The 24,442-nt window shown below is 38.1% G+C and overlaps 1 protein-coding gene across 6 annotated transcripts; it reads right to left on the bottom strand.

Moving 5' to 3' along the window:
• Positions 1–13,940: 13,940 nt before the first annotated feature.
• LOC146531804 (uncharacterized) lies at positions 13,941–22,773 on the bottom strand. 6 transcript variants are annotated; one of them, XM_085197248.1, is made up of 6 exons: positions 22,616–22,773; positions 18,905–19,029; positions 18,556–18,589; positions 17,348–18,480; positions 16,993–17,098; positions 13,941–14,256 (listed from the first exon to the last, which is right to left on the bottom strand). In XM_085197248.1, the coding sequence occupies exons 1-6, from the start codon at positions 22,665–22,667 to the stop codon at positions 14,069–14,071; spliced, it is 1,638 nt and encodes a 545-aa protein (XP_085053374.1). In that variant the 5' UTR covers positions 22,668–22,773; the 3' UTR covers positions 13,941–14,068. The 6 variants fall into 6 exon arrangements, with proteins under 6 accessions (XP_085053374.1, XP_085053372.1, XP_085053370.1 ...); XM_085197246.1 differs by having other exon boundaries at positions 17,348–17,560; positions 17,711–19,029; XM_085197244.1 differs by having other exon boundaries at positions 18,511–19,029.
• Between the last annotated feature and the right edge of the window lie 1,669 nt (positions 22,774–24,442).

Below are 24,442 nucleotides of genomic sequence, written 5' to 3'. Positions count from 1 at the left end.
CAAGGAAGGAGACGCCGCGCCGCCTCGTAATTACACCGTACTACGTGCGGAACGACACCGAGGTAATGGAATGCAAACAATGCCCGGGGCTATCGCTGTTGGGACTAGCTGCCGGCGCAGACTTGCGTCTGTTGAACGTACTACTTATTGTTTGGTAAGACGCAGCGCGGCGTTGGTCGGTCAAACGTGAGTCGCTCTCGCCTACCAAGGGCTCCGTACTAATGTCATGATTGTAGGTTAATTGGCGAGATTGTAAGAACGTGACTTATACAAGTTGATCAATTTAAGTTTACTGATTTCATACGTGTACGTGTACGTGATACTACAATTATCAATTTATTAGTTTCTATACGTAACATAAAAGGACATATACCTGACTGACTGAGGTAATACGCACACAAAGCCTTAACCGCTAACGATAAAAGCGCGAAATTTGGACATATGTTTATTTTCGTAATTTGGACTTCCATTAAGAAGGGATTTTGAAAAATTTTAGCTCTAAAGGGATGAAATAGGGGTTTAAAGTTTGTATGGATTTTTTTTTAAATCGCCACCGATTTTTATAAAATTTGAAATTCAGACTCTTAAAAATATTTCATTGAACACGTGTTTCACGGTTTATTAGAATTTACCCTCTAAACTGAAAATAATTTCATAAATATATTTAATAAACATTCGTATGCTTCAAGCGGGTGAACCGCGACGGCACACTAGTGTACGCTCGTCTGCGCGCCCGCAGCCAGGCCGCCAGGACTACCGTAGCTAATAATGTGTGCAATAGCGCTGTATTACCTGTTGTTTGTTCCGGAGTCTGCTCGTGCCCGGAGACAGTCAGAGGCTACGGTAATGTACAAATACATACTAATTTGAAAGAAAAATCTACTTTTTATCCATGTGATTTTTTTTTAGATTTGCGATTTTTTATCAGAATTTGACGTCGTCGTGGCCTATTGGAGCAGCAGTTGACTGTAAGTGTATGGTTGTGAATTCGATCCACGCTATTCAAAATGATTATATTTAAATTATTTTTATTTCCCCCCTCGGGTAGACAGAGCGCGGCGTTGAGTTCCGATATTCAACAAATAATGTTTCGAGTTCGGACGGTAAGTGAGGAACGATGTGATGCTGTTTAAACCTTCGTGAGAGTAATTTTTTATTCAAACTTTATAAAGTCAAGTACTAACCTACTATTTATTATACATAACAATTGTACCGCTGAATTTTATACTAAAAATATTAATCGTGAAAGACTAAGAAGTTACAACATTTTTACAAGAGTTAAAGGGGTTGCGGCAAAACTTAGTAAATAGCGATCGTCCTGACGAGCGCCGCGGGCGGTGTCCGGAGTAAGTCGAGCTTTAAAGTTAGACTCGTTTATCTGTTGCTTCGCTGCATCCCGTATTGGCCACGCCCAATTGCAATTCGACGTAACGTTCTATCTTATTAATCATCATATTGACCAAAATGTAAGTAAGTGTCCTCCTGAACAAAATTGAAATCGAACCCACAACTCGGGTTGGCCACGTTGGCGTCTACTGCCCCCATCTTTTCCGATTCCAATATTCGAGGAATTCTGAATTGAGTTGACAATCATTCATATCCCCGAATAAAAATCCAACTTACAAACTAACTACGGCGTTTAAAACATCTATTTTATCGTCATAAATTGACTTCTTTCTAAGAAATTAATTCATAAGTTTTCAATTTTCATTAATTTCCTTTAAAGAGGCGAGACAAATGGATTCTTATAATAAGAGGTCGACTAATTAATTGGGGATTTGTACGATTTACGTAAAGTCTTCTAAAGAACGGTTACAATTTTATTTTATTTTTTGGATAACATTTTGATCTTTTCTTTACTTTTTATTCATTGTAACTTCGTCGTGGAAGTAATATACCATCATTAAAATTAATAGCTTCGTGTTTTTCTCATATAGCATTGTAGGCAGAGGGAACCTAATGTTAGGATACTTCATTTACCACACGTTATCCAATTTTTGACACATTGGGTGTGGAATAGCGGAACTCAACGCTGCGCCTTATGTACCAGACCGGGGTACCAGACCTGTCGGCCATTGTCATTACAGTCAGACACTGTTCCACGCAAGAGCCATTAGTAAAAGTATTCGTATATTATCTCAAAATCGATTGAGCAGTTTCTGAAGTTAGCGTGAACAAACATACAGAGAAGCAGACAACAAATTTAAAAATTATTGTTTTGAGTTCTTCTAGACTCTAGTTCTTCTAATAAATTGCCCGCAGTAATAGTGTTTCTGCATACCTCACATATGCCGACACCGATCAGCTACGATTTTATCATAAGTATAGATATCGATTACACATATTATATAGGTAAGGCTTTTATCATTATTTCACATAAAAACACTGTGGCGTCCGATAAAAACCTTAATATTACGTAATCTCTATTTACCCTGGCATGTGTGAAGAATAACAAAAAAGACACCATTATTTATGTTATATAGTGATCTATTTTGAAGGAGACTGACCGACCGAAACGGAGATGACGAGACGAGCTGGACCAGTACAAGCCTGACTGGTGTTCAATAGCACAAAGTAATACTGCTGTAACTGCTGTAAACAAGAGTGGCAGAAATGAACAACGCAACAGTACTGGCTAAAAAAGTGTTCGACGACAACAATATTAGAGAAAAATAAATTGACATACACATAACATAAGTGAACAACATTTCTCTACTAGCTACTTAATTGCATTTTGCGTTTGTTGTACAAACATCCCGTTCTCATGTTTTCATCTAATTATGAGGCGCTGTGTATTTACATCCGCTTTGTCAGTAATCTCTCTGAGGAAGATTTTTCATTCAAAAACATATTAAGTAAGAGCAGCATGACATATCTTTTCTAACTTCCCCACAAAAAAGAAATCAAACTCATACTTATAGCTTGGAAGGAAAAATGAGAGAGAGATACAACGAGCAGTGTCCGGTTCTATTAGGGTCGAGGTAAGAAACAAAATCAATAAACTTGTATTACGAGTTGGTTGCAATTTACGGACGAGAGTCCTTCTCAATGAGGTGCTTCAATACATATTTTTTATTGTTATATTCATGGACTTCTCCCATATTCTTCTCCCTAATGTCGTAGTTAGTTCTTCCTACTACTTATTAGGGGAACTTGCTGAAAATTAAAAGATATCGTAGTGTGTGTGTGTGTATGTGTGTGTAATTATATTATATAAATTATAAAGTAATTAATCAACTTGATATACTTTTATTATCTAAGAGGAATAAATGTTATAATTTTGAATATAAATTCATTTTACAAAATACTGTTAAAATATAAACAAATAATTTTAGTCATATTATGAGGTAAGTCAGGTTAGTTCCCTTCAAACCTGTCCCTTCAAAAGTGGTATCAAGAAACAGTAAAATCTGTCAACTTGTCTGCAACACTGACAACAATTGTCTTGTTCTTTATATATGCATGTTAGTATATAGCAGTAATTACAATAATTCCTGGAAGATATGTAGCGTGAAAGAATTTTTTTATATCATCTGCCCTCGCTGTAGATATCCTACCAGTCTGAACTGCTGTAACTATAGTCTCATAAGATCTCAGTGTAGGTCAAAGTTAGGGCGTCACAGGTGTTCCTAATCTCATGTTATGACACGTGTGACGTATCCAAGGCAAATTACTTATATTATTTATATTGTGGAAGTACGCGTTTTGCTACAGACAAGGACTTCCAGGACTTGCCAGATCTCTTTTTTACAATGCCACGTCCCACTTCTACAGTAAAGCAGATCGTATTAAGATAGTTGGGAGTATTTTGCTTCCAGAAACGTAGGTACCTGATAGCGAGTTGACTGAGGACGAGGGCGTCTCACGGGAAATGTACTGCGGTGTGTCGCGTCTACCGGCGGTGTAGTCCGAGAGGTGACTGTGGAAATCAGGAATTTTATAATGCTAGAAATCAAACGTAAAAATGAAATATCAAGGAAACTTCATTGAAAAGTACCCTAAATTAATTCACAATATCGATACCAACCAACATTCTAAACAACGACTGACTCGCGAATCAGCTTATATATGACTGTGCGCTTGTTTTTTACGAGAGTGGGAATGATAATAGTGTGTATTAATACCGTTAGCACACATATCTCGCTAACAATATTAATATTACTACAGCCACAAATACGTAATATATATTTATATTAAGAAAACAAGACATATAACATTTGATTTGTTGGTAAGCAAAAAAAAAAGTTAGTGCCAACATAATCTGTTGACTATTTTTTGTTAAGTTTAAAACAATTATGTGCTAGGTGGAATAACACCTTTACTAGTTATCTACACCGGCAGTACCTTACTAGTGTTAAAATACTCCGTTCTCTATTAAAATACATCTCTTCCCCATTTTTCACAGAATTCTTGAGGCATTGTGTGTTGAGTGGCGGAACTTGCCACCGCACTTAACATAACATAGCATGTGACGTGCAATAAATGTGCATAAATATATGGGCGTGTTAAGTATAATTATATTGTCGTGATATTAATATCACATTACATTACATTTAAATGTAAGGAGCATAAAACAAAGTAACAAGGCTTCCGCGTCGGACAGTAAATCGCGACTGGCGTTATAGTCCCGCGTGCGGGACCGGTTTTTCTGCAGGTAATTAAAAGTGGTCCCTATGGCACAGTTGCAGCGATTGGTGAGTATTATTTTATTTATTTATATTTGTTGTAGGTTAGTTAAGAGTGAATGTATATGTGAATGTGTATGTGTTGTTCTTGTTATTTTATTGTGTGATAAATATATATATGATATGTATAAATAAATGTGTATGATAAGATGAGATTTGTTATTGAGTCACCCACAAATATATAAAAATATAAAATATCAATTTGTTTGATCGGCGAAAAACTTAATTAACACGAAAAAATCCGCATACAGATGTAAACAAATAAATAAAACATGAATTCCGAAGCGAATCGCAACTTTAATACTGAGGAAATATGTGCATATATGTATGTATTTGCCGCATGTGAGATACTGGAGGTATTGGATATTCCACACATATGATATTGATATTTTGAAATTTACTTCACAATTTTGTTTAAAAGTACAAAAGTAAGAGGGAACTACTGCCGCCCCTCACGCTATATACTCGTATGCTCGAGGGAGATTAATTTTTGACGCACAACAAATGATATTTACGTAATACTCGTACTCGTGTGTGCCGCAGTCACAGCGGAGCTTCCCGGCGTTGCAGGTTTGAATTCTGGCCTAGTTGGGGTTCTACGGATCTGGATGGACAGAGTGCAGCGTCGAGTGATGTTAAATTATGTTTAGTTCGTAGCTAGTAGTAGTAGTAGAGTAGACAAAGCGCTGTATTAAGTTCCGCCATTCAGACCGCATTGCTCGATAATCGGGAGAGTACGTTAGAGTGTCCTAACATTATGTTCTCTCTGCCTACACTGCTGTATATCGTAAAAAAAACAAAATCATAAAAATATTTTTACTAATTTTTATAGAAAATAAAACAAATTCCCATTATAAGTTACAGAATTCCAAACTTTTACATTGCTAGAGCCCCCTTTATAAATAAAGTTATTGTACTCGTATAGTAAGCTCTTCAAGCCCATAGAGGACGCGAGCGGGTAGAACAACTTTGTTTCGACTTGTAAAAAGTTCTTTGGTTTTTGAGACGATTTTGAAATATGAATATATAAACCTATATGAAAATGAAAATACTTTGTATTGCATTTTTTAATTTCACGCTATATCTATATGTGTACTACAGCAGACAGCACCGAGTAAGACTCGAACTCACAACCGCCGCGAGCCAGTGCGCCGCGACGGAGAGTTTAAAATTTCTATTTCTATTGACAGCATTCCGAAAATGTGACCCAAATTATTTCATAAATTAAAATTGTTACACAATAAATCTGTTTAAATTGTTATTTAATTTTTAAAAAATTCTGATTTAATATTCTTTTATTTTTTCCTATACATCATTATTATTTTTAATTAAAAACAGTTACTAAAATACCTTTTATCTTTAATAGTTTCAGGTTTATAATTAAAATGAGAATTCCTCACTAAGGATGGGGCGAATGAAATGAAAGAAGTTTCAAAAGCTCAATTTCAAAGTTCTTTTGTTAGATTTCACATGCGTTTCAGGAATTTCTAGTTTAAACAGGACTTAGCGCCAGCTTTATTGCTTAAAACTTACACGGCACGTCCTTGTACTCTGTACGAGCGTGTACTACTGAGCTGTAAGCGCTACAGGTTGTGGGTTCGATTTGCAATCGAGGAAATTAAATATTTACATTTCTTACATTCCGCGGCGTTCAGCTTCGCCACTCGACACGCAATGTCTCTAGAATTCAGCTGACTAGGTTCTGACACTAGTTGAACAAAGTGCACAAGACACAAGAGTTCGAGTAGCCCTGCAATCTGAGAACCCTCGGAGGGCGCGGGGTGGTCAAAGAGGCTAGGGATAAAGCATGAAACAAAAAAATAAATCACATTAACATTTATTTTAATTAACAGAGACTATTTGAAATGGCCGTAAATATATTATAATTATATTAATATTTTATATTGAAGCAATTAAAACAGAATTTGTAATGTAGCTAAGGCCGACCGCAGCCGGTGCCGCGCGCCGGCGCATAGTTGGGGAAATTAATTAATTTCATTCATCAAACAAACTTTCGCCAATTCATTTATTATATCAACGCAATTAATTATCGGCGTTTCATATTTTGTAATTCTACGTTTTAGTTTGTAAACAGGATCAGGTCGAGTCGAGCGATAAAATAGCTTTTAATTTCCATAAAAAGTGATAAAGTTAATGTTTCTTTAATAAAAGGTATACAGAGACTTTGTGTGACTTTGCGAGATAGTACGCGGTGTTGAGTTCTACCACTCAACATGTAATATCGGAACTCAACGCCGCGCCCCATTCACCGAGTGGGAATCGAATTCACACAGTCGCGTTTACGTCTCACGCTTGTGTCCTTGCGCCATGATGGCTACAATTAATGTTATAACTATATACTTCTACAAAATTAATATTTAGTACGGCCGAAGCGCGCTGAGGCAGCGGGGGGAGGGGGAGGGGAGGAGGGGATCGGTGGCCACCGCTAGGCCGACTCTGTTCTCTTAATTTATTGATCCACTTGGCTCGCTTTACTAATTCAAATACGTGCTCGACGTGTTAACTTTTAAAATAATATATTTTGTACTTAAAAGGTATCGTAGCTATGATTATTGGTTAAATTTTAATTAAAATGATTATAAAAATAAATTTAACTCGTCATCGCCAACAACTTTGTTCTTAAAATTTATGGCGTAAAATGGAACGGATTTCCGTTATGTTCCCGCTTCCCTACTTCCGGTCCTCTCTCTCTACGGTCTACGCCAATGTCGGCGCGTTGTCTGTCAGTAAAGGAAGAGACACGTAAGGGCCTATGTGGCCTCAATTGCGAAAAGTGTGTAAAGTATGTAGGTACGTATATCCCATTTTATTGTTAAACATAAAAAACACCACTGATTTTATTTTATTGGTAACAGCTCAAGCGACATCACGCCAGAAATTAAAATCGAAGCATCATTTACGAGTAAACGCTAAAAGCTTGGAACCCAACATTGCAGCAAATAGAACAAATTAAACTACCACGATAATGTACGAGAAGAAAAATGCACAGTCAACGCTATTAATATTCAACATCGAGGTACCGGAATTAGAGTAGAGGAAGGGGGGTGGGGGGGGGGGCACTGCCGCGTGTGAACACCGAACAATGGCCAATACCTTTGATAGCTGTAATTTCAGTTTCTATCAAACGACTTTTAATCGAACGAACGACGAAACCTAGTGATGAGACACTCCATTCATCATTCATTCATCTCATTTGTATATTATAATATTCTGTTTGTCCTACAAAATATAAACTGTCATAGTAAAAATAGCGATCGACATACGATAGAAACGAGAAATAAAGATAACATTGTTACTCCAAGTTTTCGCCTCCAAAAAGTTAATAAATCTTTTATGGATCTGAGCATACGTGTATATAATAAAATTCCGCAGTGTATTCTAGATTAGCCACTTCCAAAATTTAAAGCTCTTATTTGTAAAAAAAATTCTAACAAGTAAAGCTTAGTACACTGTACAAGAATATTTGGAGGACAAACATGTATGGAATTAATGTCTATTGAATGTAATGCGGGATAGCTGCCAGCTAATGTAATAGATTGTACCATTGATTTTGAAAAGAGCAACTGTTGAGTTTCTTGCCGGCTCTTCTCAGCAGAACTGCCTTCCGAACCGGTGCCGATGGTAGCTTTTTGCTTATATGTTCATTCGACGATTCAAAAGTGCTTAAAACAGTCTATATGAATAAAGAATATTTAGAATTTAAAATGTAAATATTAAATACGAGGCCACCGTGGCGCAGCAACTTCGTATATGGATATAATAGGAAACGACTTAGAATACGAATTATTTTCATTTCTTCATTTTGGTAGCAAGACAAATCGTGGCTTTGAGTTCTACCACTCATTCGGCAATGTCTCCAAAACTGGTGTGGTGGGACCTCCTACACCGAGAGGGTATCAAATAAAGTTGGATCCATTCTCAGGATATTTATTTAAATGTTTATTAATGACGTTCTCTTTAAATGCTTATTTTCACGACGTTAAAGGTAAAATGTGCGCCATAAAGGCAAACGTGTGTGGCACAAACGCTCGGGACTTGATTCCCGCTCAGGGGAGTGATGTTTCTAAATATTATGCATTTCCTCGCGCTCGTTATAAAGTTAAGTTCCACCACTCAACATGCAATGCCTCAAAAACTGTGGAATATGAGAAACGGAGTATCTCAACCCAAGGTCCCCAGGTAGTTCTGTTCGTAAAATGTTTCCACCATGAGTTCCCACTGTAGGCAAGGAGTTTGCCCGCTAATGATGGGGGGGGGGGGGTATTGGAGGGTGTCGTAGCGCAAGTAGAACACAGAGCATACACGATATAGATATAACACATTGTTGTAGATCAGCGCGATTCTCTTTTATTGCCTTGTTTTTGTAGGAAATGAGATGTCTCCGCCTTCATTATTCATGCTTACGAGTCCTATTCTCCTGTCGTCACTGCTGTCTAAGAAGTTTTTCTGACCTCTTAATATTTACTTTATGATACTTATTAATGAACGAAGTATAAATATATGTACACCGGTTTTATATAATAACACGTGTAGGTAATCTTAGCTTTCCTGTGGCCGTCTCTTATAATATTTTCATGTATTCTCTTTAATCCCTGGTATTAAAAGCGCGGCGTTGAGTTCCGCCACTCAACACGCACTACCTTAAAAATGAAAGGAAAGTGACAAACTGAGTTTCTTAGCCTAGGATCGTACCAATATAAGAATTTCAGTAACGGTACTCTGTGATATATATGTAACCCAATAAAAAAAAACAAAAAGATAATTTACTTTTATTAAAAGTTAACTTGTTAGATTTTTTTAACATTCAATTCATTTTTATTTCATTTTTTATTTAACATGGCGCATTAATCGTATTCAAAACAGTCCACACTGTAAAACTTTTATGTGTCTTTTAACCATGGACCTTCTGGAATTCGCAATAGTATTAGTGGCCTTAGTTATTGGTCGTTTTAATTACAAAAATAAATTATAAGCAAAAAATCATTTTTAGAAAAAGCTTTTATTTAAACGCTTTAAAAAGGAGAAAATAAAATTTGTCTTTTAAATTTTAACTATCAACTCATAACCTCATTGTACACAATTTAAATGATCATAAAATTTTTGCTTATAATTTATTTTTTACTTTTTAGTTACCACTGGCTGGGTTTCTCACACTAGAGACATGTACCACGATTCCGCTTCTATGGTTAGGAATGCTGTTGGCGACACTAGACCCTTCCCGATTACAGTGGGGGTTCACCAGGGCTCGACTCTTAGTCCGTTCTTATTCAATGTAGTGCAGCCTCCATGGCTGATGATGTATGCCGACGACATAGCACTCATTGACGAGAACCGACTGACACTGAAGCGTAAAGTGAACCTCTGGAAGGGTACGCTTGAGAACGGCGGTCTTAAACTAAATGTGTCGAAGACCGAGTACATGGCCTGCGGGAGCCCGGAGTCGAGCACAATCCATATAGGTCCTGAGCCAGCCGTTAAGTCAGAAAAGTTCAGGTACCTTGGATCCGTTATGCACGAGTGTGGAGGCATTGATCACGATGTCCATGGACGGATAAGTGCTGCCTGGGCCAAATGGCGGGAGGTCACTGGTGTGGTCTGTAACCGAAGAAAACCGCCAAGCTCAAGGGACTGGTATACAAGAGCATCATACGACCGGTTCTTTTATATGGCAGCGAATGTTGGCCAGCACTATCTCGGCACACTCAGGAGCTTCACGTCACGGAAGTGAAGATGCTGAGGTGGAAGTGCGGCGTAACGCGGTCTAACCACATACGCAACACATTCATTCGAGGTAGTCTTGGGGTCCGTGACGTAGTGGATAAGCTCCAAGAGCACCGCCTGAGATGGTTTGGCCACGTTACGCGCCGGTCTAAGAACTATGTCGGATGCAAGTGCCTTGCTATATCAGTTCCTGGAGTGAGACTTCCTGGACGCCCAAGGAAGCGCTGGTTGGATATCGTGATGCCGGATATGAGAGCCAATGGTCTAACCACTGAGGACGCAAAAGACCGCGCAAAGTGGAGTAGGTTTAGTAGGAAGGCAGACTCTGGCAATAGCCGGGATTAATGCCAGGAGGAAGAAGGTTTCTCACACTAGATGTCATATTATTTTTCTAATTATTCTCGGCAAACCCTTTCATTTGATACCCGTATTGCAGATGTGCATAAATAATAACTATTCCGCCATCTTAGATGTTCCGCCATATTGGATTTAGAAAAACGTCACATTTTTCGAGTTACTCTCAACGAGCCCTTTCAATAGATATTCTAGACGTAGGCTAAAATTAACTATTAGGCTATCTTGGATGGTCCGCCATATTGGATTTAGAATGACGTTAGATTATTTTTCGAGTTGCTCTCAATGAGCCCTTTCATTTGATATTCATATTGCAGAATTGCAAAAATAATAACTATTCGTTCATCTTGGATGGTCCCCCATATTGGATTTAGAATGACGTCACATTATTTCCCAAGTTGCTCTCAAGAAGCCCTTTCATTTGATACCCATATTATAGAAGTGCATTAAATATAACTATTCCGCCATCCTGGATGGTCCGCCATATTGTATTTAGAATGACGTCATATCATTTTTCAAGTTGCTCTTAAGAAGCCCTTTCATTTGATACCCATATTATAGAATTTCATGAAATATAACTATTCCGCCATCCTGGATGGTCCGCCATATTGTATTTAGAATGAAATCACAAACCTTATCGTGGATTGTCATCCAAACCAAACGTGTATACAAAATTTCAGCTCAATCGTACAAACTTTCCTTTCATTATATGAAAGCACAAAAAACTTGAATCGTGTCAATTCTATTGGATTTCAAGTGATGTCACATTATTTTTCTATTTGTTCTCGGCAAGATCTTTCATTTTATACCCATATTGCAGAAGTCCATAAATAAAAACTATTCCGCCATCTTAGATGGTCCGCCATATTGGATTTAGTATAACGTCACATTATTTTTAGAGTTACGGTCAACAACCCATTTCATTTAATATCTATATTATAGAAGTAGACCGAATAGATACTCGGCTATCTTCGATATCCTCCTTATGGGATTTAGAGTGACATCACATTATTTTTCGAGTTGCTCTCAACGAGTCCTTTCATTTGATACCCATATTGTAGAAGTACATTAAAAATAACAATTCCGCCATCTTGCATGGTCCGCCATATTACATTTAGAATGACGTCAAATATTTTATCGTGCATTGTTATCCAAAGTAAACGTGTATACAAAATTTCAGCTCAATCGGTTGACGATATCTACTTCAAAATTGAGCTCCAAGATTTCACCCGAACCCACCCACATACATACATTGTAAGTTAAATAAAAGCTTTTAATATCTCCAATAGTTCAGTATTGAAATCTTTCTTCTTCAGGTAAGCGTGTCTATTGTTCTCAATATTTCTTACCGCCAACAAAACATTCAAAATATGATCCTCGTTTTTACGTCTTGATGTGGAGAAGAAGAATACGAATAACTAGGCGATCTGAAACCGCGCAAATCAAAAATTTCTTGAAAACATGGTGTACGCGAAGAGCCACGTACCACGTCCACTAGTTAGCAAGATCGATGCCCGACGAAGGTATTCACGCTTGTCTCCGGCCCCACAAATACACGGACGCGCAAAATAAGCCGTTATTTACGAAAAAAGATACCAAGGATGCGGTTCTAGAGTTAACATTACGTTGCCTCTGTCTAGCCTGCTATATGCAGGATATACGATTATGTGCCTACTTGCAGTTCGACCTGCGTGACCAGCGCGACCTGCGCGCTGCCATCTGATTTCCCCCAAGAACTCCACCATACCACAGCCTATCCCCCTTTTTGCTTCCGATACAACATAACATAACAGTTACTGGAATTTCAATTTGACAAACAACATTTTAATTAATATAAATTTAAATAAATATTTCACATGAGTGGGGTCCAACCCACAACCAGCCGCGCTCGGTCACACTTGGTGCCGCTGCCACGCTGCCACGCTGCCACGCTGCCACGCTGCCACAGACAAGTAAGACAGCGCGTTTGGTGAAGCACCCAGCGGCGTCTACTTAAGTAAAGTCATTTACATAATAAAGTGCAACAGGGGTTATGTCAGAGCTACTTGCACTCTATTCAACTATTGCTTAAGATTTGTTACAATTTCATTTTAATATAGCATTAGGAAGATCTGAACTCTACCTTTGAGCAGATACGTTCTTCTAAATGTTGTTTTTTAATTATTCGGGGCAAATTTTTGATTAAAATGTCTGGGCACCAAACTTTACTGGAGTGGCATGGAAGACCCCCACCACCTCTTCGCATCCATGGCATTAAGAGACATATTATAAGAGTATACCGTAATTTTTAGTGACTTCGCCCTGTAACCAATATAAATAACAAGGCAGGTAGCGACCTAGTGTGTGCCCGTTCCTCAAGGGATCTGTTTATATTTTCGAAACATTGATTAACAAATCCAAACACAACGCTTTGTCTTGTTAGCAGAGTGGGGTAACGAAAATAATAAATTTCCTGAAGGAGAAATCAAACCTTTAACCGTCGCGTTCATACACACACACACAAACACTATGCGTACATCTCTACATTAGGTGTCTCCTTCGTGCAACAACGTTAAAAAAGTAAGATTGTCTAAAACAAAAAAAAGAGCATTTCTGCTTCAAATTATATTTTTATAATCGCCATAAAATCTTCTAGAACGACCCACTTACGTACTTTAACACAACAAGCTGCCCCGAGCCGCGCGGGCGCCGGGGTATGATTAGACTCTAAATTCTTGTTCACGAACAAAAACATTTTTTCTTTTCGTGTATTCACCTGTTCTTATACTATTGTCTCTGAACATTTCGCTAAAACGTATTTTCCTTTTTTCGTTAACATTTTTTCAGTTGTGTTGTAAAGTACAAACTATATTACTATACGACTAAATACAACAGTTATGTAAGTTACTTTTTCCTGTTTGTAACTTATAAATATTTATTAACATTAGTTTAGCAATTACAAATACTACTAAAATAATAAAAGCAGAGCACTCACTATCCACCCAATTTTCAAGACATTGCGTGTTGAGTGGCGGAACCTAACACCGCGCTTTGTATACCGGAGCGGAGAAATGAAAATAATTTTAAATATAATTAATCCCCCAATTGGGGCGTGAAACTACAAACAAAAATCAATATTGTAAACGAATAGGAATCATTACAAAGAAAAACGAAACGAAATAACAAACATAACTTAATATTATATAATTAATTAATTATAAATAAATAAAAACATAACATTCTTTTAATTTCTATACAGATTCAAAAATTTTTTTTAATATTTAATTTTTTTTGTATAAAATAAATATTTAGATATGAATAAGAATGCTAATGATGAATGGTATGAGTGCGATGGCCAGCTTGTGTCCGGAGTTGCACAGGCTGGAGAGGCACACGCGGCAGTCGGAGTGGGCGACCCCCGTCAGCTGCCGGCACCTCGCGCTCTCCTCCGCCGCGCCGAAGGAACAACCTCTCTTCACTTTTGTTGTGCCATTCACTGAAATTGAAAATTATTTCATGCATCTGGTATTTATATACGAGTACATACGACAGACCGCCCCCACCCCACCCCCACATATAACTAATATATTATGCTCTCTTCTTGACGTCAAATGTCAAATATTGGTCACCTCCTGATATTGAAATAATATCCCTTATTAAAATAGTTGCAACATGCAACATGGTATGTGGCGGAACTCAACGCCGCGTTTTGCCTCGATACCAGAGCGAAATGAAAATAAGAATTTATCTAAATATTTTCATGGGGATCGCATTTACAGTCACACACTTGTGTTCCTGCGCCACGGCTGGTCTCAATTTATAAAAAACTAGTGGGCCCGGACGCGGCTACGCCCGCGAAAATATAAGCCTAAATAATTAAAATAAGTTAAAAAATAATAATAAGTGGAGATTTATTATTAGAAAAAATATCTGAGTAACCGAAATGAACAAACAAAAGAAATAAAAGTAACTAAAGGAAATTCTTAATATTAGAAAAAGTACCTAAAGTTTACCGTGCGCGCGTACTAAACATTTTTCTATTCATATTTTCACATTCATCATATTAAATAAAAAAGTAAAAAAAAAATTTTAAGTTAAACGGTTTTATATTGCAGATAAATGTACTAAAAGCTAAAAAATAATTTCATAGAAATTATGATTACTAAAATTTAATCGTGGGGCACGTCCAATATCTACAATTGAAAGACATAGCGTGAGACTTCACCCACCTAGTGGTAAGTAGCAAGTGTCCCCACGATTTTATTTTAGTAATCATAATTTCTATGAAATTATTTTTTAGCTTTTAGTACATTTATCTGCAATATAAAACCGTTTAACTTAAATTTTTTTTTTTACTTTTTTATTTTTAAGTTTTTAGTTTTTATTTCTCATGCTATTCAATTCGTTGAAATGAGGCTCGATGTCTCATTATTGCAAGGTTAATGGAGAATGTTACGAACGACCCCCCCAGAGGTCCAATAGAGGGACAAGGCTATGTACAACAAGATGTGCCTGAATCTTGAGGGGAAAACGCTAACGACATATCATTTTTATCCACCTAGTGCCATACAGTTCTCGGCGCGCTTTTACCTTTTACCTTGGGTGGTACCCCTAGCGACGTATCATTTTTAGGCACCCTATAGCCACACAGTCCTCGACAGGATACCAGATCTTGACTTAGGTGGGAGATTCATATTGTAATTGTGTATAGTATACTGTATTATACTTACCAAGCCCTTTATTTTGATACCCATATTGATGGGATTGAAAACTACATTATCCGCCATTTTGTAGCAGTGGCCACCTTTGATTTTGATTTTGTATAGTGCACTGAATTCTACTTGACAAGCCCTTTCATTTGATACCCATATTGATGGGATCGAAAAAACTAACTTGTCCGCCATCTTGTAGCGGCGGCCATCTTGGATTTTGATTTTGTATAGTCCACTGAATTCTGCTTGACAAGCCCTTTCATTTGATACCCGTATTGATAGGATTGAAAAAAACTAACTTGTCCGCCATCTTATAGTGGCGGCCATCTTGGATTTTGATTTTGTATAGTCCACTGAATTCTACTTGACAAGCCCTTTCATTTGATATCCATATTAATGGGATTGAAAAAAACTAAGTTGTCCGCCATCTTGTAGCGGCGGCCATCTTGGATTCACAATAATATTGAATATGGATAATTGTATTGTCACCAGAATCAAAGGCGTATACCAAATTTCAGATCAATCGGTTAACGGGAAGAGGGTTAAATTTCAATGACTAAATTTGACCCAAACAAACAAACAAACGGGGTGAGCTAAATAAAACCGTTTAATAATTATTAATTTTTACGAACAATATTAAATAAAATCCCAAATGATTAAAATTACGATATTTTAAGTGTATAACATCGGTATAGATAACCGAACTGAGAAAAATTAATTATAAGCAGCAAATAATTCCATAAAAAATAAAAGTAATTCGAAAATATATAAAAATTTACAAAATCATCAAAGTCATCTGCCCGTTCGCGTCGGTCATACTATACCACTCGTAGGCTAGGTCATTTGGAATCAGTGACATCTCCTTAATTATTTATTAGAATGTTATACAGTAAACTATAATTTCCATCTAGATGAAATGCTAAAAGTGACTATTATATTTATTTTCATTAGGATGAATATCAAATTATAGAAATCATCTAATTTTTGTTAATGTATACAAATGTATATCGGCGCGCGCCATGTATGCATTAAGCAAACTCACTTTGGGTGACGTTTTCTTAACACAACAAACTTTGCAAGCCGTTGCTTAGCAACGCGTAGCGACGATTGTTATTAACATGGCGGAATAAATTTCATGTCAAATTAATTATTTTAATATATTGGTATATATCGAAAGTATTACAAATATGAGAAAAAAAAGTATCCTATGTTCATCCCGGGACCCTCAAGTATCTCTATATGAGTATTTTATTACAATTAAATTAGCGGTTTGGCCCTGATTGCGTAAAAGACAGACTCTAATAAAGAGAATTATATATAAATTAGACATTAAATAATATTAGCAATAATAAAGTACATTGTGGGTTCTACCTCTACTCGAGGGAAGCTCTCTCTAGTACCGACGCAAAAGCGTGGCGTTGTATTCACCACTGCCCCTACAATATGCGCTCTATTCTTACAGTTCAGACACTCTGTTCTCCACTCTCACTCTCCTCCGCCTGTAGCACACTGATCTCTACCTTCGTACTTAGCAGTCACACAGGCCACGTTGCTGGCGTCGTCCCTGATCTGCTTCACAAACCTCAGCATGGCTGCTCGCGACACTGGCTCAGGCTGGCCGACACTCTGCAATAGTCATATAAAGGTAAGTAAATGCATTCGTTACTTTTATACGGTTACAAACTTTGAACTAGATTTCATTTATTTTTGTTTTCTATTTTACTTTCTTTATACTTAAGTTAGGTTATTGTAATATTATGTCATAATAATTTTATTTTACATTGCAATACATGCAGTATCAAAGTAACACTACATAATATTAAAACAACACTATAAATATATATATACAATAATATATACAATATATAAGCTTACCTGCAGTACTGATCGTTCTAATCGAATTACACTAGGAGATCCATTATTCCGGTTTACTAAAGTACTGTCTCCTGAGCCGCTATTGCCAAAATCATCTCCTGAACCACCATCCCCTGAGCCTCCATTCCCTGAGCCACCATCCCCTGAACCGCCATTCCCAGAGCCTCCATTTCCTGAGCCACCGTCCCCTGAACCGCCGTTCCCTGAGCCGCCGTCTCCAGAACCACCATCCCCTGAGCCTCCATCCCCTGAACCACCGTCCCCTGAGCCACCATTCCCTGAGCCTCCATCTCCTGACCCACCGTCCCCAGAGCCACCGTCTCCTGAGCCACCATCCCCAGAGCCACCATCCCCAGAGCCGCCATCCCCTGAGCCACCGTCCCCTGATCCACCATCTCCTGAGCCACCGTCCCCTGATCCACCATCTCCTGAACCACCATCTCCTGAGCCGCCATCTCCGGAACCACCGTCACCTGAGCCACCATCCCCTGAGCCGCCATCTCCTGAGCCACCATCCCCTGAGCCACCATCCCCTGAGCCACCATCCCCTGAGCCACCATCCCCTGAGCCTCCATCTCCTGAACCACCGTCTCCTGAACCACCATCTCCTGAGCCACCATCTCCTGAACCACCGTCTCCTGAACCACCATCCCCTGAGCCGCCATCTCCGGAACCACCGTCACCTGAGCCACCATCCCCTGAGCCGCCATCTCCTGAGCCACCATCCCCTGAGCCGCCATCTCCGGAACCACCGTCACCTGAGCCACCATCCCCTGAGCCGCCATCTCCTGAGCCACCATCCCCTGAGCCACCATCCCCTGAGCCTCCATCTCCTGAGCCACCATCTCCTGATCCACCATCTCCTGAGCCACCATCTCCTGAGCCACCATCTCCTGAACCACCATCCCCTGAGCCCCCATCCCCTGAGCCGCCATCTCCAGAACCGCCATCCCCTGAGCCTCCATCCCCTGAGCCTCCATCCCCAGAGCCGCCATCTCCAGAACCGCCATCCCCTGAGCCTCCATCTCCTGAGCCGCCATCTCCAGAACCGCCATCCCCTGAACCTCCATCTCCTGAACCACCGTCACCTGAGCCACCATCCCCTGAGCCGCCATCTCCTGAGCCACCATCCCCTGAGCCGCCATCTCCGGAACCACCGTCACCTGAGCCACCATCCCCTGAGCCGCCATCTCCGGAACCACCGTCACCTGAGCCACCATCCCCTGAGCCGCCATCTCCTGAGCCGCCATCCCCTGAGCCACCATCCCCTGAGCCTCCATCTCCTGAGCCACCATCTCCTGATCCACCATCTCCTGAGCCACCATCTCCTGAGCCACCATCTCCTGAGCCACCATCTCCTGAACCACCATCCCCTGAGCCCCCATCCCCTGAGCCACCATCTCCAGAACCGCCATCTCCTGAGCCTCCATCCCCAGAGCCGCCATCTCCAGAACCGCCATCCCCTGAGCCTCCATCTCCTGAGCCGCCATCTCCAGAACCGCCATCCCCTGAACCTCCATCTCCTGAACCTCCATCTCCTGAACCACCGTCTCCTGAACCACCATCTCCAGAGCCACCATCTCCAGATCCGTCACCTCCCCCTGTGTTTACACATTCTTGTTCTTTATCTTCATATCCAGTCTCACAATCGTCACAGACGTAGCATTTAAATTTTTCTTCGCCTAAAAAGGAAAAGTAATAAAATCTATAATCCATGTTTTATATACGAGTATTTAAAAAGAATAAAAACTGTGTCTGTACGTTGAGTTTATTTGGTTTTATCTTTTAGGTGTTTTAGGTATGTGGTGCATCTGTCACACCCATTGTTGAGACAACGAAATAAATATAATTAAATTATATTTGTATCTAGACGCCAGTGGTGGGCTCGTGTGTTCGATTCTCACTCGAAGTAAATAAATATTTCATTATTATAGTAAAATTATACAAAATCTTGCTATAATAATGAAATATTTCTTTAAAATTATAGCCTGATGTATAAGCTAATTTAAATGTAAGTTTCATCTAAAATCCGTTTAGTACATTTACATGTTTCACAAACTGTTGCACCGTGAAGGAGCCGATACGCGCTATCAGCGCGGCAGCCGGCGCGGTATCAATGTAATCAATATCCCGACACTCGTAAGTACACATAAATTACTTTCTGTCCAAACATATTATCGTTAGTTGTGTGAAATACAGGAAGGAAGACATAATTCAAAAAGAAACTAAAATATTTCACATATTTTTTTAACTTTGTTTTATTTTACATTTAGCAGGGTCAATAGGGCTCTTTAAAGAACCAGTGGTTACCGAGGAGTACCAGCAGGTGGAAATACTTCATTTAATCGAGCGGGAATCGAACTTACGTACGTCGCGTTTCAAACAGACGCTGTGAGTTGTGCCGCTGGTGCGAGGTCGTGGCGGGCTTCGTCCTTAATATACACTACGAGTATATATAAAGTGTTTTCTTCATCGCTACTTTAAATGAAACCACAGTTATACCTACTCTATAAAACCCTAATTCAATTAAAACAGAGAAAGATTTTGCCAAAAATTATAATTAAATTTTTTCAAACAAAATAAATAATAATATTATCGTTGTATAATAAAACGTCATTTGTCAAGGACGACGCGCGCACACATACACCTATCCGCAGGGACACACGTATGAATAAACATCGTGAAATGAAAAAAAAATCCTACGTCTAAGCTGTAGACTAGTGTTGCGCGATCGATAGTCGACTATCGATAGGCTATCAATATTCAATCGATAGTTGTCCGATAGTAGGACTATCGATATTTTAATCGATAGTATCAATATTTTCGATAGTATCGATACTATTGAATTTCTAGGAAACGATAGTATCGATACTATTGAATTTCTAGGAAACGATAGTATCGATACTATCGATTATTGTGAACTATCAATCACATGCTAAGTTGCGATAGTATCTTTCTTTTCACCAAAATATGAAAAAACAAAAAAAATGTAACAAAAATGTTTCTTGGTCTTTTCATTCCATCTTGTAACTATGCTTAAGAATCATATTCAATACTATCGCGATTTAGCATACAATCGATAGTCCAAAACAATCGATAGTATCGATACTATCGAAAATATCGATACTATCGATTGTCCTATCGATCGCATAGGCTTTTTTAGATAACAACTATCGATTGCGAAACAATCGATAGTTTGGCAACGCTACTGTAGACGTATTTTAATTATTTTATTAGGTATGGGCTTAAGGTATTTTTCCCAACATGGTGTTTCCGTAAAAGGATATACTACATATATTTATATAATAAAATAATAAACCAAATAATGAAAAATATTCTTTATCAATTAAGTCAAATAGTATTTTACATACAATAATATTGTTCGCTGTTCTTGTTATTTACTTCATGGTCAATTATTACAGTTAATTAATCATGAGATTAGTTATTTTTCTTCAACGAAAAGTAAAACCTATAAATATTTTAAGTTCAATTAGCTAACTATCAGTAATCATCAAAGTTCCTCGAGACACTTAAGAAATGCTATCTTATCGATACGAGTATATGCGGTTCATACTCGTGACGACTAATCTACTCTTGAAGTTGCTGGCCTGAGATTTGTATGAACTATTGTAATATTTCATTCATTTTATTACTGTTTAAAACTTTCTTATTCACAGAGCAAAGAGTTGAAAATAATTCCTTCCCCCAAGATGAAATAGAACCCGCTTGCAGCATTGTCTTTCTGAGCTTCGCTTGAATAATATTACAATTTTGTTAAAAAAATTGGAAGCATTCATTAATCATTCAAAGTCTTTTTTGAGTCAACAATATAAAATTTATTTCAACATTTGTCAATTCAATTTTAAACAATTGCTACAAAACTTTGAAAAACAGCAGCTTCAAGCTGTACCCCGCACATAGCAGTGTAGTTCTGGAGGCATTGCGTGTTGAGTGGCGGAACTCAACACTGCGCTTTTATTACATACGCTGTATCCATAGCGGGATAGTCAGAGAGAACGGACCGCAAAACGCTACGGGGTCTCTACATACCTCTTTCGCCTCGTCCACTATCATTAACCTCTTCATACATGCCCTCCGGGGGATTCTTATGCTTTTTACGTGACCTTCCTCCAGTATCTTTGATACTGAGTTTTCGAAGGTCAACCTAGGTCTCCCCCTATGTCTCTTACCGCTCACGTTTCCATCATAGATTTTTTTTGCCTTTCTTTCATCACGTTTCATCGTTCGCCGTACCCAAACCAGCTGAGCACATTTTTCTTCATTCTCACCGTGACATCCTCGCTAGTACCTGCCATTCTGTGTATCTCTTCATTGTCGATTTGATCAGCTACGCTGACTTCGCATATCCTACGAAGAGATCGCATCTCCACGGAATTCATCTTTCTTTCATTCTTCTTCTGTAATACCCACGTTTCGCTGCTGTATAACAACGTCGAAAACAATACTGCATTGTGTACGGCCAAGCGCGCAGCTTTGCCGTCAATGCAGCTAAGGCTCCGTTAACCCTGTTACCGGCAGCAATACGCCTTTCCACATCTATCTCGTATCTTCCATCTCTACTGAACATACTTGCCAGGGTAGAGAGTGGAGAATGGAGAGTCTTACTTTGTCAACAAAGGATTACACACAATGATGCGAGCCGAAGAACAGAATTTATGCTAAATAATGTATATTGCTCTATTGAAATTTAAACACTTCCTTTTAATTTGGAAATTCCTTCCTTATGAAGGGTAATAACATACTTGCAATAAAATTAATAAATTCATTATTCAGACAGCTTTTTAAGACATTTTCCAAAATGTTCATACATAGCGATACCTAATGAGCATTATCTTACATGTAAGTAAGTAAGGCAAAAACTAAAACATATCCTTATATTTTAATTTAAATAAAAAAAATATATCTATTATTTGTTCCATTTAAAGTTGAATTGTTTACCATAGCATAAATATATGGTCGCGCGGGAGGAGTGATGGATGGCGGGAGAGTAGTGAGTTCAGACACTAGGAACTAATTGTCAAAACACTCCGTTTTCCACTTTCCACCTGCATTTGAGAGGAGATTTCGAAATTCAACACCGCGCTTTGTCTGCCACATATTTGACTGATATAAATCACTCCCTCTCGCTCACACGCGTGCACTTAAGGTAAGGTAAAATTCTTTTTCATACTCTGTCACTTGTTATAAGTATTTATTTAATTTTATACTTGTTTTTTTTTTTCATATATTTATATGAAGTGGTCGTACCTGCGGCGGCGACGACCAGCACCAGCGCGGCGACCACTAGCGTCAGCCTCATCGTGCTCTCTGGGACACTTCGATGTCACTAATATTGAATCAAGCCTCAGATTAGAATTATATATGAATTTTTATTATACATACAGGCTGTTCTTTAACTGAACGATATGAAGAGATAAGATTAAATTTGCCGATTAATATTATAATCTATGTGATATAAGCAAATGGTTATTGAAATTATAAAAATAGCTAATTAACTGTCGCAAAGTAGTAAGTAGTGAGTGTCGGGACCCTACGGCACCAGGGTGTGACTGTAAACACGATGCTTATGGGTTCTATTCTCGCTCGGGGGAATGAAATATTTAATATTTTCATATTTAATATTTTTTCCGGGTCCCCTAAGCCTATCTGCATGATACAGACGAAGCTAAAAAAAATATTGTCACCAAGAGGAAAAAATAATTTTACTTAACTAAAAAAGATTTTATAATTTTGAAGTTGGCGTCAAACTAATGCTACAACCACCCTGCTATGGGTGTGGTCCACCTGATAACCTCCTTTTCTTACAGAAGTTGTTACTAAAAAGGAACTATTACATTGTACTTATTAGGATTATTTAGTTATCTAGCTTGGCTTTCTAACTGACTTCAATAAAAGAAGAAGGTTCTGAATTCGCTTGTATTTTTTATGTTTGTTACCTCAGAGCTGTCGGCTGGGTCGGCCGGTTTTAATAATTCTTCTTTTACTTGAAACCTGGTGTTTCTCACTTTAATGATCAGACAGTTCTGACGTGATATCCACATCCCTTTAAGGTCTACCCATCTTTAATAAAAAAAAATCAATTTCAAACAGTAAACTAAAAAGTAAAAATTAAATACACCCAGCATACAGTAATACGTATATATATATAAAAGGACTTGTCCTCACTGACTGAGGTAAGACGCACGCACAGCCGTAACCGCTGTGCGTATAAACTTGAAATTTGGACAGATGTTTACTTTCGTAATCTGGACATCCACTAAGAACGGATTTTGAAAAATTTTAACCGTAAAGGGATGAAATAGGGGTTTAAAGTTTGAAGTTTTTTTAAATCGGCACCGATTTTTATAAAATTTGAAATTCAGACTCTTAAAAATATTTAATTAAACACGTGTTTCATGGTTTATTAGACTTCACTCCTAAATAAGCAAGCGAAGCTGCGCGCGTCCGCTAGTAGTAGTATGAGTTTCAAGCTGCCAAACCTACATCAACTTTACTATAATATCACATTGCTAAGACTATTCATTTTATTTGGCACCGACTTTAAAATGATAAAATATTTATTTATTTGATTTTTAAGTTTTTTTTTTTACTTTTTAGTTTACTGTTTCAGGTCGGTTACACCATTAATACACATCTTAAAATAAAAATAAAATCTGGGTAAGGATTAAGTTAAGGATTTATTCGTTACTTTTGGTTGAGTTCTATAATTACTTAAAAAAATATTTTTTGAATATTATGTATTTATCTTATAATTATAATTTTTCCGTGTATATTAGTACATTCAATCGATCAGCCTGTATACACCTACTTCAGCTGTTTATCACGGCGAGCCTCTCTATAGATAATGAGAGAAAGAATCCTGATAGCGAACAGGAACGATGGCGGATCGATCACTTATTACTGCATTTATTTTACTAATTACTGCTTATTATTGATCTTATACAAATAACTATAATCTAGGTATACATATATGGTGTATATATATATGACATAAGACACTAAATGCCGGAGTTAACTCTGACCAAAGATAAAGCGACGTAGACAGGGAGGGGTCCATCGATATGATGATGTTAG

The sequence above is a fragment of the Heliconius melpomene genome, chromosome 14, assembly GCF_056956725.1.
Source record: "Heliconius melpomene rosina isolate 202511_hmr_F chromosome 14, ASM5695672v1, whole genome shotgun sequence".
Taxonomy (NCBI): Eukaryota; Metazoa; Arthropoda; class Insecta; order Lepidoptera; family Nymphalidae; genus Heliconius; species Heliconius melpomene.
This window is presented reverse-complemented; position numbering and strand designations above follow the sequence as displayed.

Excerpts from the sequence above, each read along its gene's own strand:
- LOC146531804 (XM_085197243.1), bottom strand. The coding sequence starts at position 22,667 with ATGAGGCTGACGCTAGTGGTCGCCGCGCTGGTGCTGGTCGTCGCCGCC. Across the intron at positions 17,099-17,347 it reads TAGAACGATCAGTACTGCAG|AGTGTCGGCCAGCCTGAGCC; the intron begins GTAAGCTTATAT and ends TGACTATTGCAG. Across the intron at positions 14,257-16,992 it reads TGTGACTGCTAAGTACGAAG|TGAATGGCACAACAAAAGTG; the intron begins GTAGAGATCAGT and ends TTTCAATTTCAG.